General features: G+C 40.4%; 1 protein-coding gene across 4 annotated transcripts in view; it reads right to left on the reverse strand.

Moving 5' to 3' along the window:
* LOC122664846 (endonuclease MutS2) overlaps positions 1-27,522 on the reverse strand; it is a 120,086-nt gene that overhangs the window by 19,931 nt on the left and 72,633 nt on the right. For all 4 annotated transcript variants that reach the window (XM_043860857.1, XM_043860856.1, XM_043860858.1 and 1 more), the window contains exons 13-15: positions 25,330-25,377; positions 6,308-6,438; positions 6,004-6,086 (exon numbers count right to left, since the gene is read on the reverse strand). In XM_043860857.1, coding sequence (XP_043716792.1) covers positions 6,004-6,086; positions 6,308-6,438; positions 25,330-25,377 — 262 coding nt within the window. The remainder of the gene's footprint in view (positions 1-6,003; positions 6,087-6,307; positions 6,439-25,329; positions 25,378-27,522) is intronic.

The raw sequence follows: 27,522 nt of genomic DNA on the forward strand, positions 1-27,522 counted from the left end.
AAAATGCAATATTTCAGCGATTCAGATATCTCGGTAGGCCCAAGATACCGATATATCGCGAGATATAGTACTATGCTTTTAATCAACCCTTCAATCAAAACTCGAACAATCATCCCTAGACATAGCTTCACAACTTGGAGAACCCTCAGGCCTCAGCCTTTGCCTCCCCACCTAAGCCTTCTTCCTCCATCGTAAAATCCCTGTTTCCCCCTCCTGTGTCTTTTGCTGGAAAGATACCGAGGACATAGCCCATCTCTTCTTTGCCTGCCCATTCACCTCCACCATCTGGAAGAAAGCCCTTACATCCATTTGGCCTCGTTGTAGGAGACCTCTTGCCTTTGCTCAAGAATGGCTCTGGTTGGACATGACATTCTCTAGAGCCACTATCTGTGACACTGTTGGTAAGCTCATTTTTGGCTCTGCGATCTACCACATTTGGATGGAAAGGAATCTTAGGAGATGGACCTCCAACTCTAGATCTTTTGATCTGATTTGGAAAGCCATCTCTTTCAATGTCTTCTCCAAGCTTAGCTTCATCCCTAAGAGGCCTTTTTTTGATTCCCCAAGGAACAAGCATATTGTTGCATCCTGGGGTTTTGATACTTCTCTTTTGCAGCCCAACCCTCTCTCTTCTTAGGGTGGTTTAAGGTTGTGGCTTTGTTTCCCCCTCCCCCTCTTCTCCTTGTATATCCTCCCCCCCCTTTTTTTCTCCCCGCCCCTTCCTGGGGTTTGGTAATACAATTTATTCACCAAAAAAAAACCTTGAACTTAAAAAAAAATCAAGAGTGCTGAGACCATCCACAACACAAGCACAACCAATGCAGTCCCTCTCTTTCTCTCTTGCTTCTCTTCTTCTGACGATTCTGTTTTCTCCCCCTTTTTTCTCTTTTTTTTTTTACACGATTTGGGGCAGAGGGAATTTATCTCCCTAACTCTCACGGCTTTGGGTTGAGAGGAATCTTTCCCAACCGTCCTCCTTCCTTTATCTCTCTCTCAGTTTCCTAAGACTCAATCTCTCCTTATATTCTCTCTCTCTCTCCCCCCCCCCGATTTGGCTTTGTTTATTATTATTATATTTTTTAATTGCCCAGCAGTCCCCCTCTCAAATGTGGGGAATCTCTACTCCTCTATTCTCTCACCTTCCAAATCTCTCTTTAAAGTAAAAAATATACACTTACCTTAATCCACTCTAATCCATCGTGCAATCTCCCACTCCTAATTTGAAACCCTTCTCTCACATGGTAGTTATCAAGTGGGGCCCACCAATGACTAGGATTCAAAATTATTAAATCTTAAATAAAACCTCCTTAATGCGTCTATGGGTTTTTGAACCTCTTATCTCTCACTAATTAGGTTAGGTTCCAATCACTGGACTAGTTGCTAACTTGTGTACAAAGCCCAATAAAATAAATACTTAATAAATAACTTTCTTACCTTAAAATCAAGTGATTGCGAATCAAAAAAATCAAATTTCTCAGTTGGCCGTCGGCTCAGAATTTGCGGCAACAGTGAAAAATCCAAAATACCCTTGTATTTTGGGCAAGAGTATTACACCAACAAAGGACACAACTGGGGGGACGAAGATCTATCTATGGATGAGGAAGGATTGGGTGGGGAGACAATGGGTGAGGGCTTTCCAGACAATGAAGCTGTGGCAGGGGATGTGGTCCTTGAACCAAGCAACCTTCTGCCAAAGGACCAGGGGCACAAACATGGACAAAATTCCAGGCTGAAGAGGAAGAAAATATGCCAGTAGGGGAGGGAAGCCAAATTATACACTCTGAATGGGAGGGGGAGAGGGAAAAGGACCAGGAACCATGGGAGATAATTGAGGCAATAGGGGAGAATTTTTTCCAATACCAGATGAGTAGACCGATCTAGCACCCACCACATAAGAGAGAACCCCCCATGGGGTGCCAATGTTCAAGCCAAAAGGAAGTGGAAGTCCCATCGGCAATCTTTTTGGAGATGGCTCTACCATGTTGGAGTCCTTAATCCTTCTCAAACTAAGGCCACCCTCCTTGTTGCGAAGGCAAACGGAGGCCCAATTGAGAGGGTGGAGAAATATGGAGGTTTCAGCTCCTTTCCAAAGGAAAGCACATGGTACCCAAAGTGAGAAGGAAATCCTTCTCCCCTATATTGATTACCTTAGCCACATAAGGGAAATTACATACTTACCCCTATGCTAACATAAGATAGCCAAGGTACCCAAAGTAAAAGCACAATACAACTGTAACACACCGCATACATGTCATTATTATTTTATTGATATTAGATGGAGTTGAATATTTTATTAATATTTGTATTATGGTGGGAATGCCTTACTGTTCTTTGGTATTATTTATATGATGTTGTTATATTATTTTAATGAGTCTTAGTGCTACTGGAGTAGTGAATTGAAAGGAAATTAAGAAGAAACAGAGAAGTTGAGTCTAAGGTGAGGGATCTATGACTATACTATAATACAGTGTATATATGTTGTATGAGGGAAGCATGGGTATGAATTGTATGATGTGATGTGTTTATTGAATGATGCTTAATTTATATATTGTTATATGAATGAATGCCATGGGAATGCTTAAAGTGTTTACTTGATAATATTTGGATGTTGTACGAGATATGACATGAGATGTTTATATGAAATGATATGCATATGGTTTATGAATGTGATATGAAATTTGATATATGCCATGTAATGAAATATGTATGAGAATGATTTCACATGTTATGATATGAAATGAAAAGGTTAATGAAGAGATGGAAGTAAATGAATGAAAGAGAGGTATGTATGTATGTATGGTTAATGGTAACTTTGTAAAACATCCTTGTGGCTATCGTCCCCTTTCTAGTAGGGGGTTGTGTATTGGATGAGGGCCTTATGATGAGTAGGACCCCGCCCGTCCCAGGGCTCCGGTCGTTTGAAACAAAGTGTAGATGCTTGTCCTCCCCCAGGGCTATGGTGCTTGGATACAAGGGAATAGACATGTCTAGTATTATGTTTATAGATGAGGGTTCCTCCCCCAGGGCTCCGGTGCATGGATACATGGGAGTAGAGCCCATCTATATTAGTATGATGCTTATTAGATGAGGGTTCCTCCCCCAGGGCTCCGGTGCATGGATACATGGGAGTAGAGCCCGTCTACATTAGTATGATGCTTATTAGATGAGGGTTCCTCCCCCAGGGCTCCAGTGCCAAGATACATGGGAGTAGAGCCTGTTTATATTAAGATGATGCTTATTAGATGAAGGTTCCTCTCCCAGGGCTCTGGTGCCTGGATACATGGGAGTAGAGCTCGTCTAAATAGCATGATGTTTATTAGATGAGGGTTCCTCCCCCAGGACTCCGGTGCCTGGATACACGGGAGTAGAGCTCGTCTATAATTCTCATTGTATCATCCTCCCTAAGGCTGCAATGCTTGGGAATACGAGTAGAATAATGATATGAGATCGACTACTACCCTCAACAGATTGTGCACTACGGTAGTTCATTAAATGGCCAAGACCTGACCTAACTAATTAAAGAATGAATTCCTATGGTTTGTCATTTATGTCTTTGTATCCATTGTTGTATCTTTGAATGCTTGTGTGTATAGAGTCATGTGTACCTCACTAGGCGTAAACTCACTCCATATATATATATATTGATATTTTTCAGATGAGGAGGCTTGTACAACTCATGTATGTGAGTTGAGAACCCAAGGTTAGGGCCCAAAAGACATTTTGTGATGTTAAGAACAGTTGACTTTTTGAATTGTAAATAACACTTTGGTATGTTTTATTCAGACTTTTGTATATTCATAAATGTAGCTATTTGCCACCAGTGCATAAATTAACTCTTAAGTTGTAACTTAACCTTTATGCCTCTGCTGTGTTGTATGCAATATTGGGACTTTTGCTACTACTTTTACATGTTTATTTGTGACCTACTGGGTCGATACTTGTGAGAGCAATTCCTAGAACCTTGTCTAGGTTCGGGACATTACAACAACATAATAACCTATACCCAAAGTACCCTTATTACATGAACTTTAACAGCCCCCCCCCTTCTTTCTTCCTGCGATTTCTCCCCTCTTCTTTGTTCCTGGCCCTAAGAGGAAAGGACAGGAGACTAGATCACGGAAGCAGGTAAACCCTAAGAGACAACAATAAGCTTGTTCCTTAGGGAATCAATAACAGAACGATAAGGCAACAAGTGAAGCTTGGAGCTAACATCAAGGTAGATGGCTTTCCAAATCAAGTCGAAGGAACGGGAGTTGGAGTTCACCTTCGAAGATTCTGCTCCATCCAGATGTGGGAGATGATGGCACCAACAAGCTTGTCTGCAATATCACAAAAGCTACTTGAGAAGGTCATGTCCATCCAAAGCCACTCCCTAGAGAAGGGGAGGATTCTTCTGGGACTAGGCCAGCAGCTTTCCAAGGCCTTTTGCAAACTGAGGCTGCGAAGGGACAGGAGAAGAAAAGGTGGTCAATGTCCTCCTAACCATTCCAACAGAGAACACAAGAGGGGAACAAGCATCTATCTGCGGAGGAGGAAGGACTAGGTGGGAAGGCAGTGGGTAAGGGCTTTCCAAACTGTGAAGCTGTGGCAGGGGATATGACCCTTGAACCAAAGAAAACCCTAGTTTTGCATGTTTAATCAACTAGGGTTTCATACAAAAACAAAACAGCAAAGTTAAAAAAGAGGACACCCTAATGGGATCCTCAAAACAAGAAGATAGATCGAAGTTGTTGATTGTTAATTGCTCTGATACCATGTAACAGTTTCAGATCCAAAACAACCAACAATAATGATGCATAAACAAAGAGAGAAGAAGAAAAAATAGAAGGTAGCGAAGGAGAGTGCTAAAGATTGGAAAGAATAGTGTAAACCTCCAATCAGAAGTAGTATGTATTAATATATAAAAAAGATATATACCCACTCATATGACCTAATAAGCAAGGGTATAACAAGTATACCCTTGCAGTACACCACCTTAACTCTTAATACCGTGTAAAAGAAAATTTCTCAGGTAAAATTAGTGCCAAAAAGGTAGGATTATAATTGAAAATTTTATTTTCCTTGATTTTTACCTGGAAACAAACAAAGCCTAAAGACAATGGGCATCCTGGACCATTTGGAGCGGACAGCTGGACCATCAGACTACCAACAAATAGGTGATAAAAGTGTAATGTCCCATCTGGTCACATGCTAAAGACATTTCAATAAACCACCTTAAATTCTGGAACACAGTAGCTGATTTTCGTAAAGAGAACTTTAGGTTAGTTTGGAGAATGTTGACCATACAATCTAACTAAAAGCAATGGAGGCTATTAACAGGTAAATACAATTCCAGAAACAAGAGAATAAAGAGCACCTAGCAATAAGATATGATAGAGTTAAGAGAATAGGGGAATGGAGTCCCAGAATTTTCTCTTTATATACTTCTTTCCATTTAAGAAGAAATTCAACTCAAAATAGTTCCAATGGGAAGATGGGGTCCTGAATCGAAGGGAAGTTGTTAATGTGGAAGATGATGATTATCTTAGTGTAATTCTATGTCTACATTCATGTGATTCTATATTTCTAGAAAAATACTTGTAAATCTAGGATCATCCTATTAAGAGCACATTCAATAAGTTAAACTCAAGAAAGCATTAAGCCTTGCCCAAATAATTGGGGTCAGATACAGAAACCATATTCTGTTATTACACTCTATCAAGGGTTATTTATTAAACAACGGCATGCGCACCACACAATCCCTCCCTTTCATTTATGTAAAGAATACCTTCATATGTTTATGGACACAATTCAATTGCTGGGGATTTCAAGATTCAATCTGCAATCAGTTATGCAGCTGCAATTTATTTTATCTACAGATACAAACATCTGAAGCATAAACATCATTCCAGACACCTAATATTGATGGCACATTAGAATTACAAAGTCACATGTGCGTGCATGAAATGTCTCTGTGCGTCCGTGTGGAGGAGAGAGAGAGAGAAACATAGAGAGAGAGAGAACCTGGTACGCCCCAGAGTATCTTATAAGTTGGCTTTAGATTGACTTCATCAAATTCCACACTCGCATTCTCAAAGGCTTCATTACTGTAAAATGTTTTTGAAAGTTGAAAACATGAATCGAACAGTATGAAGGAAGTAGTTTAGCCTCCATAGCTAAAATTGCTTAAATTCCAATTACACCTATATATGAAGTACTATAGTAGCTAACGGTACTGACAGTTACTTTCTGAGATGAGAAATGTATGGGAACTATCATTAACAATGTCAAATGGACGAATCCATCAAGAACACTGAAATATTTATACCTGTATTTGAGAGTTTTGAGTTCACCATGATGAGTTGTGGCTACTGTCAACAAAGCACCAGAATCTGCAAAAGATTCCAGAAGTGAAATTCCCAGTGCAGCTCCTTCCAGTGGGTTAGTCCCAGCACCAACCTAAAATACACCAAGGGATATGATGTAGCTCAAGTCATAGCAGGGGAAAAAGAACAAATTCCTCGATCCAAAATTCTCAATGAAATAGAGAGGGGGGGGGGGGGGGAAGGAGACTGCTGTCCTGGCTTTTTCAGCCCAAAACGGATTCAGATCAACGAACGTTGATGGAGATCGGCCCAAAGCATATAAAGCCTAAAATGTAGGCCCAGGGTTTGGTCAAAAGCTGAAGAACAATACAGATTCAAGCTCACAATTGTCTCAGGCCCTACTATTAAGTTCATGAAGATAAGTAGACTAATGCTCATTTGATTTGAATGGAACACTTAAAATTACTTGGCCACAAATTTTTACTCTTACAATGTAGATTCCACTCCATTAAGGCATTGATTTTGAGGAACCTGAAACAGTTTCAAGAAGTCTCCCAGGATTATGGAATAGATCTTGAGGTTATTATGTATTTCTTTCAGAAAGAATTCAGGACACTTGTTTTAAAGCAGATTTGGTTATAGATCTGTTTTTGAGTCTTAACAGCTTTGGTCACTGGCATAGTTTATAATGCTAGATGGTTCGGCCAGCTGGTATAGTCTATAGGTTTAGTTTTTCTTTACTGTACTCACCCGCTTATTGTTTATCTTTTCCTTTCTCTTCCCTTTTCTAGTATGGTTTTTGAGGGCACACTGTTTCATGCCCACAAAGAATTTTGAGTATGGCTGAGTTATGCAAAGTGATTTCAAACTTTTTTTTTTTTTTTTTCCTTTTAACTGGGGGCTTTTCTTCTCCATTGTGTTGTATCTTGCTTCCCCCTTTCTTTTTTGATTGAGAGTTGAGACTCTCATGCCTGAGAAAGAGAGAGAGAGATGTTGCAACAGCATCATGGTGCATTGGAATGAGCTAGAGTGTGCAGTTTGCAGTTGTTGAAGGTATCATTAACTAATAAATAACCACGATAATTTTAAGTGCCTTTAGAATAGTGAAGGCATATTCACATCCAGAAACAATAGAATTGAAGTGTTTGCTCGAATAAAATTTAAGTTGGCTCAATGTTTTCCTCTCAGTCATGTTTGGCTGCCCCTTAGGGTAAAATCACCAAGGTAGGTCTTGTTAGTGTTTATGTTGTAAGGGGTATTTGTCACTGGCTTATTATAAGTCATGTTAAGTTGTAATTTTATCTTTTGTTTTTTAAATTTTTTACCTCCCCAGGGAGGCATATGTAATTTCAAGAAGTTGCTAATGAAAAAAATAGGTAAGTGGAGTCTATTCTCACTCGCCCACGATTTCTCTCAACTCTTCTTCTTCCTCCTTTTCCCCTTCTCCTTTTCCTAGCTGTTAATCCTTGTTCCTTTGCAAGAATCGATTCATACCTAGTTTCTAACATGGTATCAGAGCGAGTTTGAGAGTTAACCAAGCTCATTTGTTCTCCACACCACTTTTTGGAACCCTAGAAAAGTAGAGGGTTTCAACAGAGGCTATACAATATAAGATATTACACAGAAGATTCAATGAAGTTATATCTTCCAAACTATTAACGTGAAAGAATTTAGAGCTCAATGTTTGGATGTGTTAATGAACATCCAAGCCCTTTATTTATAATAGAAGAGGGGAGAGAAAAAATTACAGAATTGCCCCCACATAGCCGACTCTATTTAATTAGAGTCAGTTATAATGGAAAATAAGAAGGATGACTAAAATACCCCCACGGCACTAAATACAATATTTTAACACTCCCCCTCAAGTTAGAGCATAAATATCAAACATGCCCAACTTGACTAAAATAGGATGAAAGACTTTCCCACTTAACCCTTTAGTGAACACATTAGCCAGTTGATCAGCAGACTTCACAAAAGGAACATAGATCAGTCCTCCTTCCAGCTTCTCTTTGATGAAATGCCTATCAACCTCCACATGCTTGGTACGATCATGCTGAACCAGACTATGAGCAATGCTAGTGGTAGCCTTGTTGTCATAATACAACATCATAGGGAGACAGACAGGAACACCAAGATCTTGTAGTAAACCTCTAAGCCATAACAGCTCACAAATGCCTTGTGCCATAGCACGAAATTCTGCTTCAGCACTGAACCTTGCTACCATGTTCTGTTTCTTGGTACACCAAGTGAAAAATTTCCACCTACAAAAGAGGAATAATCAGATATGGACTTTCTATCAGAAGATCCAACACAATCAACATCAGTATATGCTTCAACTCGTAGATGGTCATGAGGAGATAAGAGAATTCCTTTTCCCAGGGCCGACTTCTAATAACGAAGAATACGAAGAACAGCATCCATATGAGAGGAATAAGAATCATGCATGAACTGACTTACCAAACTCATGGTAATGGCTATTACCAAACTCATGGTAATGGCTATGTCTGGTCATGTGTGAGAGAAGTAAATAAGTTACCCTACTAGATGCAGGTAACGACCTTTGTCAACCGGTTCCCCCTCTTTTTCCTGGAGTCTTGTAGCAAGGCACTAAAACTCAGAACTCGATACCAACTCGGCCCTTGGAAAAACCAAGTCGAGTCAAGATCTTGCCGAGATCTTGCCGAGTTGGTGCATTTATTTTTTTCGACTCGAAGCCTCAACTCGGTGGGTTTTAGACCTTGTTTGGGTCTGAAACTTGGTACTCAGCCTATTTTAGGCCATTTAAACACAATGGCACTATCAGATTTTGCAAAAACAAAGTCCAAATAGGAGTTTCACTTAGTGGGAAAGCAGGATAGACACTTCCTTATGCCAGAAACCAGGACAGACACAGGACAAACATACTTATTTATGCCTAATATCCAACAAGTCCAAGATTGCTTAAATCTGATTTATATTGAAGGAGTTATGTACTGGTCAAACTTAATTTGGTGTGCACGAATGCTGTCAAAATCGCTCTGAATGAAAATAATTTTTTGGACATCAAAACAAATGAATATTTTACCGCACTTTTGGTTTTTAGCAATGTTTTACCATATTAAGATTTATAGAATTTTTAGATTTGAGAAAAACCCAAGCATTAGAAAGTTGAAAATTGCACCTACCGTCGAAAATCTAGTTTTTGTTCTTGAATTGGGGGGTTGACTATTTTTCCTTTTGGAATTTTATTTTTTAACTATTTTATTGGATTTAAATAGGGGGGGTATTGGCTTATTTATGAATAATATCTTAAGTAAATGTTATGATATTAGGCATAAATAAGTGTCTGTCTTGGTTCCTGGCATAAATAAATGTTTGTATACCAAGATTTTCCGAAGAAGATAGTAGTTTTGGGAGCTTTGGACAGAACTCGATCGAGATATGTCGAGTTTTATCGAGTTAGGTACGTAAATAAACTAGTAGATGGTCCATTTTCTGGGTCAACCCGAGAATTCGAACCGAGATCCGAGATATCGGTGAGATATTGGACTTATGTATATTGTATCCCATCTCGTCGTGGGTTCTCAAAAAACCGAGAAACTCGGCAAGATCTCGCAGAGTTGAGACGAGTTTTAGAACTATGTCTTGTAGTAGCCTCCATAGGTGTATCAAAAGGGTGACACCCTAACATCCTAGTCTCAGATAATAGATCTAGGATATACTTCCTTTGAGATCATGCAACCTCTATACCTAGAAAGTACTACAGTTTTTCAATGTCCTTTATTTCAAATTCACGGCCAAGGAAAGTCTTCAACTTGTTGATCTCATCACCATCATTCCCTGTTACCACAATATCATCCATATAGACTATGAGAATGGTTACTATATCACCATTTCTTTTGATAAACAGAGTATGGTCAGCACTACTTTACTTATATCCCACAGAAACCATAGCCTTATGAAATCTTCCAAACCAGGCATGAGGTGATTGGTTTAGCCCATATAAAGCACGCTTCAAATTACATGCCTTGTCGCTGGTTTTGTCACATGAGAACCCAGGTGGAATGTCTATACATACCTCCTCTTCAAGCTCTCCATGGAGGAAGGAATTCTTCACATCTAACTCTTGTAAATCCTATCCCAGATCTATTGCATAAGATAGTAGCACTCTGACGGTGTTTAGTTTAGCAACAGGATCAACGGTCTCCTGGTAGTCAATCCCAAATATCTGAGTGAACCCCTTTGCCACCAATCGTGCCTTATATCGATCCACAATGCCATCAACCTTCTGTTTCACCACAAACACCCATTTACATCAAACTGGTCATTCCCTGTTACCACAATATCATCCATATAGACTATGAGAATGGTTACTATATCACCATTTCATTTGATAAACAGAGTATGGTCAGCACTACTTTACTTATATCCCACAGAAACCATAGCCTTATGAAATCTTCCAAACCAGGCATGAGGTGATTGGTTTAGCCCATATAAAGCACGCTTCAAATTACATACCTTGTCGCTGGTTTTGTCACATGAGAACCCAGGTGGAATGTCTATACATACCTCCTCTTCCAGCTCTCCATGGAGGAAGGAATTCTTCACATCTAACTCTTGTAAATCCTATCCCAGATCTATTGCATAAGATAGTAGCACTCTGACGGTGTTGTGTTTAGCAACAGGATCAACGGTCTCCTGGTAGTCAATCCCAAATATCTGAGTGAACCCCTTTGCCACCAATCGTGCCTTATATCGATCCACAATGCCATCAACCTTCTGTTTCACCACAAACACCCATTTACATCCAACTGGTCTTTTCCCTGGAGGAAGAACCACAAGAACCCATGTATCATTTTTTTACAAGGCTCTCATTTCTCCCATCATGATTGCCTTCCACTTTCCATCTGTAAGAGCTTCCTGCCAATTCTGGGGAATACAAACAGAAGAAAGAGAAGAAACAAAAACACGAAAGGATGGAGAAAGGGAATTATAGGAGACAACATGAGATATAGGATGTTGAGTACAAGTCCTAGTACCTTAGCAAAGAGCAATAGGTAACTCAGGAGAAGGGGTTTTACCTGTAGTGGGTAGATGATCCGGATCCAGAGTTGGTGACTGAATGGGTACTAGTGCTACAGTGGATGGAAGTTGCTTGCATTTGGAACATCCTCTCTGATATGTTTTGGGATCTGATACCATTAAATGTAGTCCTAGATAGGTAGAAGACCTACTAGGAGCCAGGTAGATCAGACCCTCACAAAGGTGGAGGTCGATTGGGGCAGATTGGGGTATTTTAGGTCAAATCTATAGGTTTATGAATTTGGAGATGGGTCTTATATAGTATTAATAGGCAGGTTTAGGGGAAGCTAAATATGTAGGTTTGAACAAGGTTTGAATAAAATTTCAAATTTCAGAAATTAGGGTTAGGGTTTCGGGTTTTGGAAGATAGGAAAACAACCAAAACTAGGGTTTAAGATGGGATTTTGGGGCAGGGCTTTGGATCGAGTGTTAGGAAGGATAAGAGGGAGATTCGGTTGAAGTTTGAAGGGTTTTAGATGGCTAGATTGGTCTAGACTGGTTTTAGGGTTTTGGGGTTTTAATAGGGTTGAGGGGAATTAGGGTTTTTGAAGGGAGAATGGCCCTAGTATTCAGATCGAGTGTAAGGGGTGAGGAGAGGGAGTTGTGGTCCAATTTTGGTGGTGTTCTAATGAGGGAATGGTGCTGGACAGATTTTAGAAGAATTAGGGTTTATGGGGATCGATGGGTTTTTTAATGGAGGAAAACAATGGGGATCAATTAGGATAGGCATGGCTTGGTTGGAGGACTAGAAGAAGAAGGTTAATTACAAAACTGTAAATCACTTACTGATTTGCAAATCTGCAGCAACAGCAGGTTGAGAAGAACTAAAAGAGGACCTCCCGGTCTACAAGATGCAAGGAGTCACTGGAGATCCACCAGCCCTTCACCTTTAAGTTACTCAAAAGGCAAACTCATGTAGAGCTCAACAGCAGCAGCAATGGCAGCAGCAAAACAAATATTTTTTATTTGAAACTAAACTGTGGGGGAGCCTCCCACGATTTCAATATTAATAATAGAAGGCCATAGGCGAAATCCTAATCTAAACAAAACACTCCCTCACTAAATCGTGGAGGGGTGGACCTAATTAAAACAACTTAAAAGTTTAAAAGAGTTAAAAGACCTATCTACCCCTAATAACTTAAAATAAAAGGCACTTAATTAAATCATTTAAATTAGACCAACTTAAATTGAACCAATTGGATGCAACCACTTTGGACCGGTTCAATTAAAAACTTAAAAATGAAACTAAGTATAGAACTAATCTAAGGCTCCTACTATGACCCTATGCCTAGGGTGGTTTCTTCAACTCGAGGAGGCTTGGATTTACATCACAGATGGGGCCAAAGACTACGAAAGGACAGCATAATACTTGGAGATGGAAAGGTCTTTCTGAGTAGTGTCATGAATCTTCTAGCGGAGTTCAGAAACCTGGGCATTCATTCCAACCTGTCCATAAGTTTCCTTCGCAGCCATCCAAATCTGAGCAGCAGTTTCGAGTAGCAAATAACCATTGGCCAGATCTGGTTGAATGGAGTTAAGTAAAAAACACATGACTTGAGAGTCATTAGAGATCCATCGATCCTGAAGAGGACCAGCAGTAGATGGTTTCTCGGCATAGCCAGTGATTTGTCCAGTGAGACCACGGCCTGCAATAGTGAGATATGTAGACCTGGACCACATCAGGTAATTAATTCCATCAAGTTTGATGGAGGAAGAAAAGGGAAGATACTCTTGTCGTGGCTGTTCAGTAGAAGTGCTGTCAGACATTAGGGCACAATAGAAGAGAACCAAGTCAAAAAATAACAAGATCTTCACAATAAACTGTGGGAACCAGCCCAAACAGGGATCGAGTGCTCTTGCTGGTAAGATGTGGCACTCCTCCAAAAAGAGGCTGCAGATGACGAGAGGAGAGTGAGATCGATCCTGTTAGGGTTTTGGGAGAAAACCCAAATCGCAAGAAGCTGTCCAGGTGAAAGAGAACCAAAAAACAAAGCTGATGTGGCTGATAAACAGATCGATTGCTCCTTAGGTGATGGTGAAACACTCCTCCAAAAATCAGCATTAACAGAAGCCCAGAAACCCTAGATCGATATTATCAGGGTTTTGAAAAAAAAGCCAAAATTTGTCCTTCGTGTCCTAGCAAACCCTTTCCCTAAAGATAAGATACAAATTGGTTAGTGTTAGAATAATGTACACCAGAATACCGTGGGGGGTATTCTGGTCCTTTTGGGGTATTTTTTATGTTATTTAATGTGTTAAGTTTATATTGGCTGTGTGGGTTTAGTCCCACATCGCCTGGCTTACTTTATTTGTAACTTCCCCTCTATTATAAATAGAGGGGCCTTTCTATCATTAATACAAGCCATTCAATTATTGTATTTCCTCTCTCTGACCCACGGTTCAACCAACAAGGTATCAGAGTTGTTGTAACCAGTGATTGATTCTCTTTTGGTTTGCAGTTTTGAGAGTCGTTTCAAAGTTCTCCAATTTATGGAGAAACCCTAGTTCATAGAAAGAAAAGAAGAACTAGGGTTTCCTGTCCATTTAATCTTTATCGATTTTTTTTTTTTTTTTAATCTTCCACAGTCGTTTGTTGGTCTTTACGGGTTCACGCTGAAGATTTATTCAGTGGATATTTCTGGAATCCTTTCTGGTATCGCTACTGCTATTGTTTCTGGTTTTCTGGAGTCGATTGGATTCCTGGTATGATGGCTTGATCTGGAATCTTAGATTCATCACTGCAGGTGGTGTGGAATTATTTTTCTCCTTATGCGATTCAGCAGATTTGTGGTATTATTGCCCTGGTTTGCTGCTGTGCAATCGAACTCTGGTTTCCTGCTGTGCAATTTCCGTCTGGTTGAAGAATCCTGCTGATGATTTCTGATATTTGTGGAATCAAATTCAGGTTTGCTGGCCGTGGTGTTTATTCTGCCGTATAGATTATCTGGTTTCTGCTATCGATTTTGGAGTTCTGAAATCGCTGAATATGGTTTGGTCGATGGAGTATATGCTGTCTCCTGGAGTCGATTGCTGCTTCGTTTGCTTATCTGGGTATTGATTTGCTGAATCTATTTGGACTTGTAATGCCCCTATCGATGCTGATGTTGCACCCTGCGATTCAAATTTCGTATTTGTTTGTATCGTTGCATCTGGAGGAGAGTTTTGGAGTTGTGGCTGGGTTTCGTAAGGTTGAAGTCGATGACCTGCCGCTGCCGCTGTCGCTGGTTCCTCTTCTTCCTTGGTTTCCGCTGCTGTTTGGAGCCTTGAGGTTGAAGACGATGGGTTATCCATACTCACGGTTCATTCTCCCCTATTAACCTCTTTGGTATTTAATGCTCATATTACCCTTCCTTAATTATTACCCATCCATTTCATGTCTATTTACATCTTGCCATTAAGAGTTTTCTCCTTCCAAGTCTGTCCCCCATTTATAAATCGAATTCCCTACATGACCCATTACTTTCTTATTTACCAAGGGACCCTTGCAAAATTCTGGTTATTTACGGAACTGCCATTCTTTTTTGATACATTCCCCTATTTGACTACCCAATTGACCCTTAAAAATTCTGGTTTATTACCAGTTTGCCCTTTGGCTTGGATTGTATTTAAAAGTGGATTTCCGCCAAATTACAGCCATGCCATCTTTTTTTCCAACACCTTTCTCTTTCAATAATTCTAATTCCCTTCATATCCCATACCTTTGGTATTTACCCATAACACCTTTGGAAACTTCTGGTAACTTATAATTTTGCCATTCCTTCCTTTTTTACTTACCCATAGCGCCTTTGGAAAATTTTGGAATATTATGTTTTTACCCTATTTCTTACATCATCTCTATTATGTCCACGTGTACTATACGTGAGGGGGGATTATGTACAATACACCTGCAGACATTGCAGAACGCAGAACTTGCAGGAACATTGGTGCAAAACATAGAAGATCCGTTTTTTCCACCATTGCCATTAGGTATCCTTCGTTATTGGGTTGAGTTTGCCGTAAGGGGGAGATTGAAGTATTGAAGATATTTGGTTGTTGCCTATTTGAGGACTTCCAGTTGGGTTGATACAGTATTTTTCCGCTGCTTGATTCAGTTTGTTTTCGTTGCTTGCTGCTCTAGTTATTTCACTTCAAGATTCTAAGTCACTATGACAATCTGAGATTCATCAGTGTATAGTTATTGAAGATCGTTAAAAGCTGCCTTTTTTGGAAGACATTCCCGTCCCGGTTTGCTGATCATGTCTGTCCCAGTTTTGAAGATCTATTTTTTCAAGTTCTTGAAGGTTTATTTGGGAGCTGCATTCATATGTCAAGCTGGATTCTGTTGCACCTTAGTTTTTTTCCCATTTTGTTCAAGTTGGGCATTAGTACCTTGTATGCGCCAACTTGAGGGGGAGTGTTAGCATTATTTGGAGTTTTTTTTTCTTTAGTTTAAGCTGGATCTTCTTTCTTTACTTATTTGTATAATCCAGCTTGAGGGGGAGTGTTGGAATATGTAATCCAGAATACCGTGGGGGTATTCTGGTCCTTTTGGGGTTAGTTTATTTATTATGTTATTAGGTACAGTCGGCTATGTGGGTTTTAGTCCCACATCGCCTAGTTTAGTCTATTTGTAATTTCCCGTCTATTATAAATAGAGGGGCTTACCTATCAATTAATTAATTCAAGTATTTACAATTTCCATCTTCTCTTCTCTCTAGAGTTACTGGTTACAAGTCCTAGGTTTACTACACGGTATCAGAGCTGGTCTGATCTAGGTTAGAGAGAGGAAGAAAACCCTATTTCTCCCTACTTCTTCCCCATCGATCTCTCCCTTCTTCTCCGTTTTCTCCTTCTTCTGTTCTTCCTCCTCTCAGCCTGTAAAGGGGCAGCACTAATGAGGTAAACACAGAAATCGATGATTTAGTTGCTGCCCCCTTCCTTTCAACCTTTTTTTATTAAAAAATTCTGCTGGATCCTTCTCTGCGATTTGGAGTTCCCCTTCTTTGAGATCAGATCTCTATGAAAACTGATCCTCTAATTTTGGAACACCCTATGCAACCTTTTCCAGCCCTATTCTGCCCTATTCCAAAACCTAACTTCCCTTTTTTCTTTATCTCCATTTGTTATTATTTTTTTTCAGCGTCAATCCCCAAATCAATCTCACCTTGTCAGGGTTTTTCAAAACCCTGACTCTAATCGATTTTGGGGCTTCCCTTGTCAGATGCAGCTAATTTTTCAGGGATAATTCCCAATTAATCCAAGTTTTAATCGACCTCAGTTTGAACACAATCTGATTGCTGGATCTGTCCCTACAGCAAAATCTTCTCATCCTGCCTTTTATGGTTCCCTGTTAAGACCCTAACTCAAATCGACATTAGGATTACAGGTTTGAGTTCTTGCTGCCTTTTTGAGGGATGATTACTCCACCTACAGAGACCACTCGACCTCAGTATTTGCCTCTTTCCAAGTGTTTGAAGACCCCTAACCCCAATTGATCCATCTTTTCAGGGTTTTTTTCAAAACCCTGACCCATATCGATTTTAGGGTTAGGGTTGATTGTTGCTAATGGAGTTTTTTGGAGGTGTTTCTACCATCAAGAAGGACATTCTACTTCAACTATTCCTGGCTTGAAGAAGGTTTATTGCACATGATAGCTGCTGCCCTATTTTTCTGCAATTTTTTGGTGTTTCTCCCACGTGAAGATCAAGTTTCAATTACCAAGGAGATTGGTTATTCGAACTGGAGATCCATTCCAGCAATGGTGGTCAGCATCTATTACCAGAAGACATCACCTTTGACAAGTCATCAACACTTTGTTGAAGCCCCCTTCCCTACAATCGATCTTCCCTTTCAGGGTTTTTTACAAAACCCTGACTATAATCGATCTAAGGGTTAGGGCAGTCCACTATTGCTGATTTTTTGAGGAGAGTTTTATAAACATCAAAGGAGTATTCAGCCCCTATTTCAGCATCATTCATCAGGTTTTTTTGCAAAAATTACAGTTCATCCTGTTGGCTTGGTTTCTTCAATTATCAACCTATTTCTCTTACTTATTCCTATATGGCTGGCTGCTTCAACTACCTATGGATTTGTCTGGTTCTTTATCTTATATTTGCTGGTTATTTTGAGCTTCACTACCTACCTGGCTGGTGTTCTTGATTGGCTTCTGTAAGCATGAATGGTTGATGTGTTACTGTTGCCTTCATGTGGAATACTGCTGCCCTATGTTTGTGACTGAGTTTCCTATTATTGGAGATCGAATTTATTTCGTTATGGAAGACTCGAATCTACTACCCTGGAAATCAGCTTATTTGGGACTACAACAATGTGTTCCATGGTTATTGGCTGCACCTACGAACCTATTCAGTTATGTGGAGCTTTTCTGGTTCATATCCGGCTCACTTTCGAGCTTAAATCCTAGCATTATTACTAATTCAGATCTGATCCAATTTTTTTAGGCTTCTTCAATGCATTACTGTCCAGATATCTTCGTTAGTACTGTTTAGCATGTGGGACTTTATACATTGGAATTTTTGCACACTTGTTCCTCCTTGTTTGAAGATTGCTCAAGCCTTGAAGAATGGACCATTTCCTTACTTCAAATCAGATCTGTATACTTCTCAGAATTGAATATTGGAGTTAGGAGTTTCTCCCCTGCAGGGGTTTCCATCAAAAGTGTTTGTTTGATCGATGGAAGATGGTTGGAACTTTATATGTTGCATAATTTACTCCTACTTCATTATCCCACTGCTGTTTTTCCTTCACCACCTCCCAAAACATACCTTTGGCATTCCCCATAACCACCTTGGAAGTTAATGGTATTCTCTTCTTTACCATTTCTTCTTTTTTCCATTACACTTGGCAGCCATTGAAAAATTTTGGAGTGTTGAGTTTTGCCCTTTCTCTTACATCATCTCTCTTATGTCCACGTGCACTACACGTGAGGGGGGGATTATATACAGTATACCTGCAGCCATTGCAGAGAGCAGAACATGCAGGGACACTTGGTGCAAAACATAGAAGGTCAAAGGTTTCACCATTGCCAATGGGTATCTACTTTGTTATTGGGTTAAAGTTTGCCATAAGGGGGAGGTTGGCCTTAAAGTTTTGAAGATGTTTGGTTATTGCCTGCCCATATGAAATCCTACAGTTTGGTTGTTTTTTTCCGCTGCTTGATCTTTACTGCTGCTTGACTCATTTGCCGGCTACCCTAGTTACTTATCTTCAAGATTATAATTTAGAGATTCATTATTGGACAAAGATTGGTGAGAGATGCCTTTTTGCTGATCAAGTCTGTCCAAGTTTGAAGGTCTATTTTTTTCAAGTTCTTGAAGGTCTATTTGGGAGCTGCATTCATTTTGGAGCTGGATTCTACTACAACTTTTTTTTTTCCCATTTTATTCAAGTTGGGCATTAGTACCTTGTATGCGTCAACTTGAGGGGGAGTGTTAGCATTGTTATGGAGAGAGTTTTTTTCTTTAGTCCAAGCTGGATCTTCTTTCTTTAGTATTTGTATAATCAAGCTTGAGGGGGAGTGTTAGAATAATGTACACCAGAATACCGTGGGGGGTATTCTGGTCCTTTTGGGGTATTTTTTATGTTATTTAATGTGTTAAGTTTATATTGGTTGTGTGGGTTTAGTCCCACATCGCCTAGCTTACTTTATTTGTAACTTCCTAATGTAGTCCTAGAATAGGAATTAATCCCACTAGGAACCAAGTAGAACCAAGCTTAGGGTAAGCCTGCTGTTTAGGGCTGATTAGAGGCTGTTTTAGGGCAAAATTAGGGTTTAGGATGGGAATTTGGGAATGGGGTTTATAGGGTTTTAATCTGCAGGTTTAGAGGGTCATTATGATATAAAAATATCTGGATTTGGTTAGGTTTCAAAATTCTGCAGATTTAGGGTTAGGGTTTCGGGTGTTTTTAAATTAAGAAAATAGCCAAAACTAGGGTTTACAGTAGGATTCAGGGGGAGGGCTTAAGGTCAAGTGTTAGAGGGACTAGGGGGAAGGTTCGGCTGTAGCAGGGAGGTTTTCTAATGGCTGAATATGTCCCAGCAGAAAATTAGGGTTTTTTTTAGGGTTTAAAGGATAAGAGGGATTTTAGGATTTGGCTGGATAATGCCTAGATGATCTAGGGTTTTGGAAATTCAAATAGAAAAACAAGAGGGATCGAATGGGGGAGGGAAGGAAACTAAAAACAGAAATTTAAATCTCAACTTACTATAGGATTCCACCGGCAGCAAGTTAAGGGATGAAGGATGAAATCACCTTTGAAGAGAGACCCTCCCAGCCGTCACGGCGTAAGGAGTCGCAGGATTCCACCCACCCTTCCACCTTGATGTACCCACAAGGATGCAAACACTCAAAGGAGCGAGAACAACGCAGCGATCGGCCAGCAACAGAAAACAGTCTTTTAATTCAAATTTCAATTGTGGGGAGCCTCCACGATTTCTTATATTTATAATAAGGCCATAGACCAATTCCTACTACAAATTAAATACCTCTCCTTCACAAAAACGTGGAAGGGAGAGGTTTAAGTCTAATTAATTACTTAAAACAGTGTAATGACTGAACTACCCCTACTAACTTAAAATTAAAAGAATCTAACTTAGAACAATTAACTTAAGTGAAGATTCCATACTAGCCAATAGGATATAAGAACCTATTAGCCAAAGGAACATTTCACTTAAATTAGACCAATTGAACCAATTAGATGCAACCAATTTAAGCCGGTTAATTCTAAAAAAACAGAAAAATAACTAAGTATGGAAAAATAGAAATCCTAGCCTACGGCTCCCTATTTAATCCCCAAGTTCAGGGTTTCTTCTTCTTCTTCTTCCTTCTTGGAGCTGCATCAACTCTCCCCGTCTTGAAAACATTCATCCCTGATGAATGGCTGGAGATCACAGAATGGTCTTCCAAATCAGGGTTGAGTTGCTTGAGTTCATCTTCAGCGGATGGTGCAATTTTGCATGCGGACAGCAGCTCTTTGGAGGATGAAGAAGATTGCAAATCTGGCTGGACAGCAGCCTCTTGACGAATTACATGAACACCTTGTAAATCTTCATCATCAAAATAATGTTCATCATCGTCAGGGGGAAGTGCATGAATCTGAATGCCGCCTTGGTCTTCATCTTCACCTTGAACTTCATCTTTTTCAGCCACGTTGAGAGGCTTCTTCTTATGTGGGCAGTCCCTAGCGATATGTCCCTTGTCTTGACAATAATAGCACGTAAAGGGGCCATTTTGGCCCATAGGAGTCTTGCCCTTGTCATCCACACGTGGGGGAACAGTAGGACGAGAAGTGTTGCCTATAGAGGAACCTTGTTTTGAGGTGCTAGTGTTGATGTAGGCCGGCTTGGAAGTAAAACCCGGCTGTTTACATGAAGTTAATAGCTCCTCTGCTTTCAAGGCCTTCTCAAAACAATCTCGAACATCTACAACATCAACCACTCCAATTGTCCTGTTGATCTCACTTGATAGTCCCAATCTGAACCTGGAAAGCATTTGGATGCCCTCCTCCCTAATGCCAGCGCGAGAAGAAAGAGCATTGAATTGCCTCATGTACTCAGTTACAGTCATGGTCCCTTGGCAGAGGGAGTTGAATTTATCCTGCATCTGAGACCTGAAGTGCCTTGGTAAGTATTGCTTGCTCAGGTCATATTTCATGTCTTCCCACGTGCGAGGTGCAGTACCATTGAAGTCCATCTCTCTTTCAGCAGTTCTCCACCACTCACGTGCAGCTCCGACAAGCTTAGCACGGATTAACTTCATTTTCCCTTATTCAGATAGATCATACCAATCGAAATAGTCTTCTATTGCAGCAAGCCAATCATAAAACACTTGAGGGTCAGAATTACCATCGAATTCTTTCAGCTCAAGCTTCACCTTCTGGTTACCTGTATGTCGTCGATTAGTACCTTGGTCTCCAGTGAAGTAGGACCTCATATACTCTTCAAAAGTGGGCTGCCGACCTCTGTCTCTGTAGCCTCGGTGGTGATCTCTGTGTTCCCGAGAAGGCTCACGGGCATATCTAGGTCCGTCCCGACGATCTCTATAGTAGTCTCTATCATCCCTGTCATCTCGGTCAGTCCTAAATCTGTCCCTGTGACCTATATGTCCATCTCTATAACCCCTGTAGTCATCTCTAGGGCTCCCATCTCTATCAGGCACCCTCTGTATCACAACATGGGGTTGGTACCTGTCCTCTTCTATGGGCAAGTTGCTGTCCCTATCAGGAGGGATTCTCTGTCCTTCCAAGTGTTGCAATCTAGTCATGATTGCATCATTTGTAGCCTTCTGATCTGCTAAAAACTTGCGGAACATCTCTAACATGGCTGCCATAGGGTCGGCTGGTTGTGGCACCACCGGGTTGCCATGCTCGTCCATGGCTCTGATACCAAAATAATGTAGTCCTAGAATAGGAATTAATCCCACTAGGAACCAAGTAGAACCAAGCTTAGGGTAAGCCTGCTGTTTAGGGCTGATTAGGGGCTGTTTTAGGGCAAAATTAGGGTTTAGGATGGGAATTTGGGAATGGGGTTTATAGGGTTTTAATCTGCAGGTTTAGAGGGTCATTATGATATAAAAATATCTGGATTTGATTAGGTTTCGAAATTCTGCAGATTTAGGGTTAGGGTTTCGGGTTTTTTTGAATTAAGAAAATAGCCAAAACTAGGGTTTACAGTAGGATTCAGGGGGAGGGCTTAAGGTCAAGTGTTAGAGGGACTAGGGGGAAGGTTCGGCTGCAGCAGGGAGGTTTTCTGATGGCTGAATATGTCCCAGCAGAAAATTAGGGTTTTTTTTAGGGTTTAAAGGATAAGAGGGATTTTAGGGTTTGGCTGGATAATGCCTAGACGATCTAGGGTTTTGGAAATTCAAATAGAAAAACAAGAGGGATCGAATGGGGTAGGGAAGGAAACTAAAAACAGAAATTTAAATCTCAACTTACTATAGGATTCCACTAGCAGCAAGTTAAGGGATGAAGGATGAAATCACCTTCGAAGAGAGACCCTCCCAGCCGTCACGGCATAAGGAGTCGCAGGATTCCACCCACCCTTCCACCTTGATGTACCCACAAGGATGCAAACACTCAAAGGAGCAGAACAACAGCAGCAGTCGGCCAGCAACAGAAAACAGTCTTTTAATTCAAATTTCAATTGTGGGGGAGCCTCCCACGATCTCTTATATTTATAATAAGGCCATAGGCCAATTCCTACTACAAATTAAATACCTCTCCTTCACAAAAACGTGGAAGGGAGAGGTTTAAGTCTAATTAATTACTGAAAACAGTGTAATGACTGAACTACCCCTACTAACTTAAAATTAAAAGAATCTAACTTAGAACAATTAACTTAAGTGAAGATTCCATATTAGCCAATAGGATATAAGAACCTATTAGCCAATAGGAACATTTCACTTAAATTAGACCAATTGAACCAATTAGATGCAACCAATTTAAGCCGGTTCAATCTAAAAAAACAAAAAAATAACTATGGAAAAATAGAAATCCTAGCATACGGCTCCCTATTTAAACCCTAAGTTCAGGGTTTCTTCTTCTTCTTCTTCCTTCTTGGAGCTGCATCACTTCCCCTGGGGCCTTTCTATCATTAATACAAGCTATTCCATTATTTTATTCCCTCTCTCTGACCCACGGTTCAACCAACAATTAGTATTGGGGGGATACGTCAAGATACTTAAAACCTTGTTCCTTTGTGTCCTGGCAAACCCTCTCCCTCGTCCCACCTAGCCTATTACCCTCAGCATGTCTCTGGACCTATAGCAGAGACCACCCCTGTCCTGGCCCACCCTCCTTCCACCACTCTCGCCCATCATTCATCATCTAACCCAGCCCGTCTCCTCTTCCCCTATCTCCGTTGAGGCCCTCCCGCTTCTTTGTTTGCACAAGGGTCCTCCCTCATCTTCCACCCTTCCCCGTCAGGCTTCTCTCTCACCCTCTGTTCAATCCCTCATCCCCTTCAGCCCCCGATCATCTATAGTCCCCCCCCCTTCGTTTTTTCTGCCAGTGTCATAAAAGCTCCCCCTCCATACCCCAAGAAGTTGTCCCACCTGGTCTCTTCCTTGCCCAGCCTTGAGAGGACCTTGCTGCTACCGCCCCTCCCTGCCTGATGATTTTGGGAGTCATCTGAAATTCTCAAGGTCTTCCATCTCTCTCCCAATCAAGACAAAGTTCGATCTCGATTCTAGCTCCAGCTTGTTGTCTCCTACTGCCTCGGAAAAAAAGGTTTTTGGCCTTCGATAGAGAATGGATATCTGTGGCCTTGTCCTTTGCCGGGGCTTTTTTGTTGTGTTTTGGTGGGTAAGCCTGCATTTATTGCGGCTATCTACCTCTTTTGGTTTGAATGCAATCTCTCAAGGTGGTCCGCTAAACCCAGATCTTTCCAGCGGATTTGGACCCCCTTCTTCTCTAATGTTAGTTCATTGCTAGCTATGGCCCCCTCTCGTTGTGCCGTCTCCCCCTGTTTTCGTCCGATTATAGTTTCTTGGGGCCTTTCCCCTTCTCTTTTTCAGGCCCCGGCTCCCTCCCTCTGTAGAGGCAGGGTCTTTTTAGTTGTATTGTTTGTCCCTCCCCCTTTCTCTTTATTTTGGTTATGAATTTTTTATTCATCCCAAAAAAAAAAAATTCTGTTGGTGCATCATTCTATTCTGTGTTCAGTGAGGAACACATTTCTATTTCTCTTTTGGTCTTTCCATGCCCTCATTCTCTATTGTACGTGTTCCCAACTTCCGCGAATTGCAAAGTCTTTTTTTTCTCTTCAGATTGTACCTTTTAGGACTTGGAGACAGGAAGAACAATTGACAGGGAACATGAGAATAGCAGTCTCTTTAAATTGATTTGCATTCTCCATATGTCTTGTAGCTAATCAGTGTAATAGCTATAGCAGCAGTACTGACATTGACCAGTTAATTTGTCAGAATCTACCATAATAACTTGGAACATAGGCAATCATGTGATAAGCCAGCAATTAATACAAGTCCTAAAGGGCTACAGATTCAACTTAACTCAAGATACCCTTGTCCGAACTAAATAGGGTTTGCTACATCAATCCTGTTTCACCATTGCTCTCTGTCTAAAGCCTATCAGCAGTTAAGACCAAAAGGGCAACCATCATATATAAACAAAGTACACTCCATAGAAAATAAATGACATCTTAAGCAAACCTCAGATGATGCCATCATGCCACAGATAATTCAATGAACCCCTTATAGACACTCCATTAAGACTTCAACAAGGCTCAAATTTCCAAGCAGGCCATCATTACAATATTGACATCTCTATAGCAGATGAGAGAAACTAGCATAGTCATCAAGCTGTCGCCAAGGCTTCCAGGCGGTTTTGTTTGGATTGGTGCCTTGCTGGTGTAGCCTTAATTTTTTGCCTCCTCGACCACCTTGGTTTGCCTAGGCTCCGTGACAACTATGGAAACTAGTAAAAATTCCATCATTTCTTAACACTTGCTAATGACTACATAACTTTCTCATATAGCTCAGACATGAAAAACCTGATCTCATGGGAAATGTAACAGAATTATCTTTTTAAATTGCAGCAAAACTACATTAACAAAGTGAGTTTTGACCTCCAAAAAATTGTTAAGGAAAGAGATAGAAATAACTGTTTTAGAGACTCTTGCTAGTATGCACCACTCATAGTTTAGGTGGCTAATATATTTCACGCATTTAATGTATGTAACCTTCATAAACAATGATATGGAGTAGTTGGTTGTCTGATTGGATGCTCCCAAGTCACACCATTCATGAGGATTGAAGTGCGAAGAAAATGAAGACAAAATAACAGAGTGGAAGAAGAAGAATGAGGATCACAAGGTTTTCTTAAAACTTTGTAGAGAACAATATCAAGATTGTATCCATGAACTGGCTCTTCATAACGAGTGAGTTCATAAATTATAATCCCAACCATCATATGAAGACAGACAAAAGAAAAAGAAGGTTGAAATACTTACTTCGTCTAATAGTACCAACGAGTTATTTGTTGACTGTGTCTGAATTGCCTGGAAATAATGATAAATAGGTAATTGGGAAAAAAATTTATAAATAAATAAAACTGCAATTTTGATAATTCAGTACTTCAGAGACTAAGATATTCTCATGTTGATAATATTCTTCAGCATGCTGCTAACCAATCCACAAGAGTTTTATGCAAAGGTACAAAATTTTAACGTATTTTGACAGAAATATACCAACCTTTTTCCATCTGACCAAAAGCGTAGTGAAATCTTTAATCGAGAAAGTAATTATAATATTTGGGTGAGATACATGTAATATATCAATCATATCAACTGAAATTTTACATCCTTACATAAAAAAAAAATCACTATTACAGTCAAAATATGGACATTTGTCAACCAAAACATGAGAAACCGGCCAACCCACCATATTTTATTAAGAAAAATTATTTAAAAATTATAGAGTATATCAAGAGGGTGGACCTCTGTGCAACGGTAAAGTTGCTCCATTGCGACCTAGTGGTTGCGGGTTCGAGTCATGACTCAGGATACAGCCTCTCCGTGAAGTGGGGGTAAGGCTGCGTACATTATGACCCTCCCCAAACCCCGTAGTGGCAGGAGCCTCATGCACTGGGTACACCCTTCTAGAAAATATCATATAATACCAAAATGAATAGAACACAGCTATAAGTAGTCAAGAACTATTTGATGTTGTATGAGTATTTTCTGTTGACTATGATATATCTGCCTGATTTATGGTCTTATAGCATTTTAAAAATGTAACTGTAATACCCCGTCCCGAGCAAAGTATATTATATTGAGTTTTATTACCAGGCGTAAGCGGGTTCGTTTTGACGGAATCCGGTACGAGTTAGCCCAATAGAGGAAGTTTTGAAAACAAAGGTAAATGTGATTAGTTTCGCTATTTACAAGTATTTACTAAAGTTAGAATGACCCTACATTAAGTGTGGACCCTACGGGTGTCCTATAGCAAAGATAAAATAATAGAATTTTTAACACTTTTAGTCAAAAGTTGACTTCGCGGGAACTTTTGAGGACCTTAGAGTCAGAATTGGGAAAGTCCAAAACACGAGAAACATACGTAATTAAATTATCTACATTACCATATAAGATGCGCGTCAAACGGATAACGAACGAGAAACTATTTTTTTTTTTGGGTGAATAAAAAGTTCATTACCAAAAGAGGGAGAAAGATTACAGGGGGCCCCAAAGGGGAGAAATAAAAATAAGACAACAAGCCCAAGGCTTAGCTAAGGCCAGCTGGAGCAACAAAAGATACATTGGAGAGACCCCAGGAATCAACAATGAGCATGTTTCCTTGGGGTGTCTAAACAACGGGAAGGGGGAGCTAGCGATAACTTTGCATTAATTTCAAAGGAAATGGAATCCCAAATCTTCTGTTAAGATCGAGAGTTGGAGGTCCATTTCTTGATATTGTGCTCCATCCAAATGTGGTTGAGAGTTACACAAAAAGCCATCTTTCCGATTGAATCGCAAATAGAGGAGCCAGCATAGGTCATATCAATCCAGATCCATTCTCTAGAGAAAGGGAGAATTCTTCTGCGGGCAGGCCAGCATTTGCACAAGATTCCTTTTCAAATGGCAGCAACAGTAGGGCACTCAAAGAAAAGATGTTCCAAAGCATTGTTTCAGCAGAGGCAGCAAGCAGGGGAGACTAAGATCTGCCAAGTGCGGAGAAAGGCCTGAGTTGGAAGACAGTTGGTGAAGACTCTCCAGGCAGTGAAGCAATGACGAGGAATGTGATGCTTGAACCAAAGTAGATTACGCCAAGGAACCAGAGGGGCTTTCAAATGAATTGAGATTCCAGGCTGCACTGGAGGAGAAGGAGCAAGAGTTGTTTGATGACCAAGTAATACAATCACCTCTCCCCTTTTCTTCGTAATTAAATTTTTATTCATCCAAAAAAAACACAATCACCTCTTGCCACAGACCTTCTAGGAATGAATGAAAGCTCATTCCAAATAAGATTGAGGGAGGGGGCAGAGGAGAAGGGGGGAGCCCAGCCAGCTTGATCAATGATGTCAGCCACTAAGGAGAGCCTGTTGAATCCCGAAGCATAAATGATTCTCGGAGTGACCAAGTAGAGAAGAATTCCCATAGGGTGCCAGTGGTCCAACCACAGGTAAGAAGAAAGACCATCACCAATAG

The sequence above is a fragment of the Telopea speciosissima genome, chromosome 6 (assembly GCF_018873765.1).
Source record: "Telopea speciosissima isolate NSW1024214 ecotype Mountain lineage chromosome 6, Tspe_v1, whole genome shotgun sequence".
Taxonomy (NCBI): Eukaryota; Viridiplantae; Streptophyta; class Magnoliopsida; order Proteales; family Proteaceae; genus Telopea; species Telopea speciosissima.